Source organism: Humulus lupulus, chromosome 4 (genome assembly GCF_963169125.1).
Source record: "Humulus lupulus chromosome 4, drHumLupu1.1, whole genome shotgun sequence".
NCBI lineage: Eukaryota > Viridiplantae > Streptophyta > Magnoliopsida > Rosales > Cannabaceae > Humulus > Humulus lupulus.
Window position 1 is genome coordinate 141,967,141 of NC_084796.1, and position 8,107 is coordinate 141,975,247.

The window sequence follows — 8,107 nt, forward strand, 5'->3', positions numbered from 1 at the left end:
ACATGGTCTTTCTCTCTCGCCCGTCCAAAATCTCACGCACCGTGAAGATAAACGATTAAAAAATATCATCAACGATCCAATGGCATGTGTTGTCACTAAACTTTACAAAGTCAACTCAATAAGCCAATTAATGGTCACACTGCCAAAAACTAAAACCATATGAACATACATATATTAATTAATATATATATATATATATATATATAATATAGCGAGGAACCTTTTAACAAAGACTTCCCCCATGGCACATTATTAAAGATGGCGACTACTTGATTATCTAATATTCTAAGTTGAGTGTATAAAAATTTCAAATTACAAATATGAATAAGACAAATTTCAAACCCAAGGAAGAAAGTGGGCATTTAACCTTTTCCTTAAGTAAACATTTTACTTTAACCTCTTCTCTATATTCTAAACTAACCTAACCCCTTTCGTTGAAAATTGGCATGTATCATTATGGTCAATTAAATATGATCATGAAAAAGGGGCCTATTTAACGAGCCATATACTTTGACCATTGTATAAATATTATTTTTAAATTGCATTTTGGATGAGTAAACAATTCAAGGTAGAAATTAGATCCAGTAGCATTTTAGGTAAGCATTTTCTTTTTTATTTATAATTTTTAAATTTTAGTATAATACCCACTATTTTAATCAATATACTTATTATACCCCTACAACCTTATACAATCTGTGAATACTGTTTTTATAAGAGAACCATGTGGTCAAAAATATTTTTGGAATTGTCTGTAATAAAAATAGGTAGAACTAAACTAAAAATATTTAGAAAATAATTTTAATTAAGAACTCATTAATCTTACTAATTTTCAACTTATCCTCAATTCAAGATACCCAGTTGAGGAACCTATGCTGGGCTGGATTTATATCTGGATGCCCAAAAGTTGAACCTTATGTAACCCTTTATAGTCAACCCTTTTTTTATGTACAAAAAAAAATTATAAACTAATTTCAAAGTTTTCCATCATAACAGAATCTGATGATATTTCTCAACTCCCATGATAAATAAATATATATATATGCCGTGCCGTCACAGTTACTTTTGTTGCTTACACACCCCCAAAAAATATATATATTTATATAACAAATTTAAGAAATTATTTCACTTATAAATACATATATAATATTAAATACTAACATGTAATTCAGTGACAAAATTTTCGTTCTTTTCGCTATTAATAAGAAAAATCATTGAGAAAGTATACTTACATAAGAATGACAAATGCATACGCAATAAATATATAGGGGAAATTTTTTTAATTAAAATTTAAACCAACGCATATATAATGCTTGGAATTTAACTCATTCACAATAGAATTAAACGATATATATTTGAACATATATATAACTTGATCCAAATTAATGGAGAATAGATATTGACTATGATTTTGTTTCGTTTTTTACTTTCAAATCAAGGTTTTCTCAGTATCTCCCTAAACATATATCAGTGTAGAACCATACAAGTAAATGAACAAATCCACTAGACATGGCTTCTTTCTTTGGTGAAGAATAAATTAACAAGAAGAATATTACAAGACTTTATGTGAAGAAGAAAAAAAAAAACCTCATAATATATATGATCAATGGTGTAAAGGGTTTGGTCCAGTGGGAACTAATCGCTTCTCAACACCATAGCGCGGGTCGATCTGAGTGCCGCCACCGCCGGGGTCTGGCTCCGCTGGCAGATGCCGATGGTGATGCCGGGCGTGGTGACGACGATACCGATGAATAAATGGGGAAAAGTCAAACTTGGTACATGACAATAGCAATTTCCTGTTACTACTACTAGTGCTGCTCAGTGATGAAGAGTAGTAGTACTGGTGATGATGATCAAGAGTAGTAGTAGTTGTTGTTGTAGGGAAAAATGTACTAGCATTGGAACTAATGACATTACTGGTATTGAAACCGAACCATCCAACGTGAAAGATTAAGAAGAATAAGAAAGAGACACAAAGAATGAGCCTGAAGAAGTGAGAAAGAATTATGTAATTAAGCTTGAGGATGAGAGCCATAACAATATGGGAGAGAAAATATTGATAATAATAAAGAGATCATATGGAGAGATTGCATATAGGGGAAGAGAGAGAACAAAGAGTTTGGTAAGAAAATATATGTGACAACACCTTGAATAATATTGTGGTTTTCTAGTGAATTCAGCTTAAGAAATATTGTAGCTGATGAGAGAGTTGACATGATCAAGCTCTAGCTGTGCTTGCTTGTTCCATGAGACTCTCTCTCTCTGTGTCTCTCTTTCTCTCTCTGAAAAGTATATTAGTTTTTATTAATTTAAGAGAGAGGGAGAGAGGTTAATTTGGAAGATAACGGGGCCTGTTGATGCGGAGAGGGAGCAGAATTGTGGAGCAATATATCCTTATTGTTTGTTCCAATGAAACTTCCTTTGCGTTCAAGGAACAAAGCTGGGTGAGATCGATATATAATAAAAGCACTACTTTTGTCAAACTTTGAATCATATAAATATATATATATTATATACTACATACAAGAAACGTCATATTTTATCGTTAATTATGTAGAGTTTATTAATTATTTTTATTAAATTTATATTAATATTATATAAATTTTGAAATAAATATCGTATTTTAATTAAATTATTTATTTATTTTATTTAAGTTTAATTTTGTTCTAATTTATGAATTTGGGAGTAACAACAAAAGATTATATATTATATATTTAATGTAATATTAAATAGTATTTTAAATTTAAGTTTCTTTCAATTTTTCTTTTTTTAAATAATAATTTGGTGTTAATTTACAGTAGATTATATTATATGTTTAATATGATATTATTCTAATAAGTGAGTTTAAGTTTAATTAAATGTTTATTTAAGTTATAAAACATATGAATTTATTATTTTTAAATAATTATTATTGTAAAACATCTCAAAAATATCATATTTTAATTTATTTAATTATTTATTATTTAAAAATAATTATCATTGTAAAATATCTTAAAAATATCTTATTTTTAATTTGTTTAATTATTAATTATTAATTATTTTTAAATAATTATCATTAGAAAATATCTCAAAAATATTTTTTTTTAATCTTTTAATTTATTTTATTTAAGTTTAAATATTTAGAAATTACTGTCAAATATAAAAACATTCTATTAAAATTAACCATAAAAAAATAAAAAAACCGTTAAAACCAAGAATCTACACATATTATAGATAGATATCGGGATGAACACATCGACTCTATAAATATTTATATATATATATATATATATTCATATGATATTTAGGAATATGAGGTGCGATTATCTGACAGCTCTGTTACATCGAAAAATAATATAATATATAACCAAAATACTCCATGTACATTAATTTATATGTACGTACTGGCAACATATCCCCTTAATTTACATGTATCTGTACACAAATTTATTATTTACTAATAAAGCGTATAAAGTGCGTTAAATAAGGTAATCTGTATATATATAAGGGAGAGATTCAAGGATATTATGTAGCACTCTAAAATCTCTTCAAATCATTATTTCTATTTTCTCATTTAATCTAATTTTTATATTTATTTTCTATATTCTAAAATATCTTAACAATTGAAAATATCAATATATATACATATTAATTTGATTAAAAATTTATTTAGTTAAATATCTTAACTACTTATTTATTGAAAAATACTAAAAAAATTAATACACATACTTATAAATACATTGATTCTAATATAGTCATACGTAACAGTAGTTATCCAATAATAATAGCATGAAAGAGATATCAATGAAAATGGTCACATATGGTTTAACTAAACAGTTATCACAATTAGATTTTATTATATTATCATTTTATAATTAACATTTTACAATCTAAAGAATCTAATTTTTTATTTTCTTTAATATTTTATTCATTTTTTCAGTTTTAACTCATAAAAGCATGTCGTTACAAAATAATATGTTGCTTTTGTAGGCAGTTCTCTTCCTTAGAAAGAGAACTACCTTGATATTGGTAAGAACATATAATACCTGAATATTAATGAGAATTAAAATTTATTATCGGGTGTTGGATCGCTTGATGCTGTCATTTTTATTTAAAATTCTAATTATTATTATTTTCATTAAAGAAAGTAAACTCTGAGTATATCGATTTACACTGTATATATGAATTTTAAAGAACCCACGTACCAAATTTTCAATTTTTCTTTTCGCTATGTAATTCAGTAAATATTAAATCTATATCTTTATATCTATATCTATATCTATAAATGAGAGTTTCGAGAAGATTATGTAAGACTCTAAAATTTATTCAAAGCACTCTTTCTATTTTCTCATTTAATCTAATTTTTATTCATTATCTATTTTTAAAAATATCTTAACAATTACAAATATTTATACATATTAATTTAATTAAAAATTTAATTTGCTTAAATATCTTAACTACTTAATCATTGAAAAATACTAAAAAAAATTAATTAAAAATTACATAATAGTTTTCGGTTCTCTATATATCTATTTTTCTTATTATATTATAATTATATATTTTATTCAAAAGTGAATAGTTTTACAAAATATTATAATTATTATCATCAATCATCAATATTTATAATTGTATTTTTCTCTTATTTGATATTTTACTAAGCTTGTGAAAATAAGATATTACTAATGGCATTCTTTGGATTTGTGATTTGTTTTCACTATAATAAATAAATATTTTAAAGATTGTAATTTTAGTGGACATTCCCGCAGCAAGAAAAGATGCGAAGGTTAATGTGAAACACGAAAAATTCTTTTTAGAAATAAGGATCACATTATGAATGAAAAATAATATTACTAAAAATAAAATAATGCACAACAACAAAAATAATAAATGTTTATTTAAATTATTTATGTTTTTTTTAATTTAAATGTAATAGTTTTACAAAAATATATATTAACAACATGTATAATTTAATTTGAATTTGATTTATTTCAACGATGTATATTTTGAATTTAAATTTGATTAGATATTTCATTACAACAACTATTTAATTGAATTATAAATATAAGTAAACAATATTTTTTTCTCATTTTTTATATTACTTTTTTAATTTATAGCTATTAATTTATTAAGGAATTTTTTTATCTATTTTGTCTGTTCTCTTTTTTCTCATTTTTATTTTAATAAAAATTATAATAGATAAAAATATCTACATATAATAATAATAATAATAATATATTTTAACTTTTTGACAAAAATACAGGATCCAAATGTTAACTTTTAACAATAAAATATTCAAACGGGCAATCAACCAAATTATACATGGTTCAAATAATCTATCTTTACTGTTAAATATATTGTAAATATATTAGTCAGAATAGATAAATAGCTTCTTCATTTATTGCCTTCCGTTAAGCGTATATTTGGGATATTGCTTCCTAGTTTGTAGCCTAGCGTCAAGCCTTTTGTTAGGCATATACGTTGTATATATTATGAGAAAATCAATGATAATCGGTGAGGAAAATATTCCATACTCTGTCATGGTATCAGTTTGCCCAGGGTCTTATTTCTCTGTCTTCCGCTTGCCCTAGCTCTGTGTTCCTTGCCCACCGTCTTCCTCAATCTACCTTTCTTCTCTTTGTTTTCTTCTCTAAATGGCTTCAAACAAATCCTCTTTTCATCCGGCTCTTGCCGTATCGAACATCAAAAATCATGTTTCCATTGTTCTTGAAATGGAAAACGTTCAATATTCGACATGGGTGGAACTCTTCAAGATTCACGCACGATCAACCAAGGTGCTTGATCATATCATTCCTCCGGCCAAAGGCAAGGAGACGGTTCCTTCTACTGAGGAAGAGAAGGAGCTATGGTCAACTTTGGATGCCACGGTTCTTTCGTGGATTTATGCTACCATTTCTAATGACTTATTGCACACCATTATTGAGCCCGACTCAACGGCTATGGTGGCTTGGGATAGATTGCGTGATATATTCCAGATAATCAACATTCTCGTGCCGTTGCCTTGGAACAAGAATTCTCCACCACTACTATGGAGAATTTCCCAAATGTTTCATCTTATTGTCAACGTCTCAAATCTCTAGCGGATCAACTGAAGAACGTTGGGGCTCCGGTGTCCGCTAGTAGACTGGTATTGCAATTGGTTGGGGGTCTTACACAACCGTACCATGGAGTGGGTACGTTGATCCGTCAAAGCAACCCCCTTCCTCCTTTTTACAAGGCTCGCTCCATGCTCACTCTTGAGGAGGCCGGGATGGCTAAGGAAGCAGCCACTGAGTCTGCTATGATAGCTTCTTCGATTGATGATGGTTCCACCCATTCGAAGGGAAAAAATGGTGCGCAAAATTCTGGTGGTGGACGGCGCAACAACGGGGGTGGTCGGAAGAATGCAGGTTCCGGTGGTGGCCGGAACTCGGCCGGCGGTAAAGGCAGTGGCCGGGGGCAGTCTTCTGGTGGCCACGATGGAACCACTCGTTCTCCGCCATGGCAGCAGCAGCACCCATTTCCATGGGGATGGTATAATCCGACCTGGCCTATTCCTCCTTGTCCATTCCCAAATCAAGGATGGGCCAGGCCCAATACTCCTCAGCAGCGCCAGGGAGGTTTGCTCGGCCCAAGACCACCTCAGCAGGCCTATGTGCATCAAGTAGCATCGCCTAATCCTCCTGGGCAGTCCGGTTCGTATGCTCCTACGGATATCGAAGCAGCAATGCACACCATGTCTCTTAACCAACTCGACCCGTCATGGTACATGGATACCGGTGCTACATCTCACATGACTTCCTCTACCGGTAATCTCACGTCTTATTTTAATTTGAGCAATCATCCTCATAATAATATTATTGTTGGTAATGGTCACACTATTCCAATTCTTGGCTATGGTCACACGAATTTATCTTCCCCATGTCAATCCCTCTCCCTTAAACATGTTCTTCATGCTCCTAAACTGATTAAAAATCTCATTTCTGTTAGAAAGTTTACTAAGGATAATTCAGTGTCTGTTGAGTTTGATCCATTTGGGTTTTCTGTGAAGGATTATCGGACGGGGATGCCAATCATGAGATGTGATAGCCGAGGCGACCTTTATCCAATTTCTTGTTCTCTCAACAATCAAGCTTCCTCTTCTACCTTTGCCGCCATCTCTCCTAAGCTTTGGCATGATCGTTTGGGTCATCCGGGGTCTCCTATCTTAGATGTGCTTAGGAAGAATAAAAGCATTGATTGTAATAAACTTTCTAGTTCTAGTATTTGTGGTTCATGTGTTCTTGGTAAACATATTAAGTTGCCATTTGTTTCTTCATCTTCGAGTACTACTATGCCATTTGATATTTTACATAGTGATCTTTGGACCTCTCCCGTTTTGAGTTCTTCGGGACATAGATATTACATTTTATTTCTTGATGATTTTTCGAAGTATTTATGGACTTTTCCTATGGGTCGGAAATCTGATGTGTATGACATTTTCTTGGCCTTTAAAGCCCATATTTCTACTCAATTTGAGCGTAATATCAAAACTGTGCAATGTGATAATGGTAGGGAGTTTGATAATAATTCTTTTTGGGATTTTTGTAAAACTCATGGCATGTCATTCCGTCTTTCTTGCCCTCACACTTCTTCTCAAAATGGGAAAGCCGAACGCAAAATTCGGACTATAAACAATATCTCTCGTACTCTACTAGCTCATGCATCTCTTCCTCCATCATTTTGGCATCATGCTCTCCAAATGGCAACCTATCTTCTTAATGTGCTTCCAAGTAAATTGTTGGGAAACAAGTCTCCGCTTGAGATTCTTTACAAACGGGTCCCTTCTTATAATCATCTCCGGGTTTTTGGGTGTTTGTGTTACCCTCTCATTCCATCTACAACTATTAATAAGTTGCAACCAAGGTCTACTCCATGTGTCTTCCTAGGGTATCCAACCAACCATCGTGGCTACAAGTGTTATGATTTGTCATCTCGTAAAATTATTTTTTGTCGCCATGTCTTGTTTGATGAACATAATTTTCCTTTTGCTAATATGCATTCCCCACAATCCCACACATATGATTTTCTTGACGAAGGTTTATCCCCTTATGTCATTCACCATCTTCAACACCCTACTCCAACTCCTTCTGCT

The 8,107-nt window shown here is 30.8% G+C and overlaps 1 protein-coding gene across 1 annotated transcript; it reads right to left on the reverse strand.

The window, feature by feature from the left end:
* Window positions 1-1,600: 1,600 nt before the first annotated feature.
* Window positions 1,601-2,032, reverse strand: LOC133832575 (CLAVATA3/ESR (CLE)-related protein 13). Its single transcript, XM_062262899.1, has one exon. The coding sequence runs from the start codon at window positions 2,030-2,032 to the stop codon at window positions 1,601-1,603; it is 432 nt and encodes a 143-aa protein (XP_062118883.1).
* Between the last annotated feature and the right edge of the window lie 6,075 nt (window positions 2,033-8,107).

Excerpts from the sequence above, each read along its gene's own strand:
- LOC133832575 (XM_062262899.1), bottom strand. The coding sequence starts at position 2,032 with ATGGCTCTCATCCTCAAGCTTAATTACATAATTCTTTCTCACTTCTTC.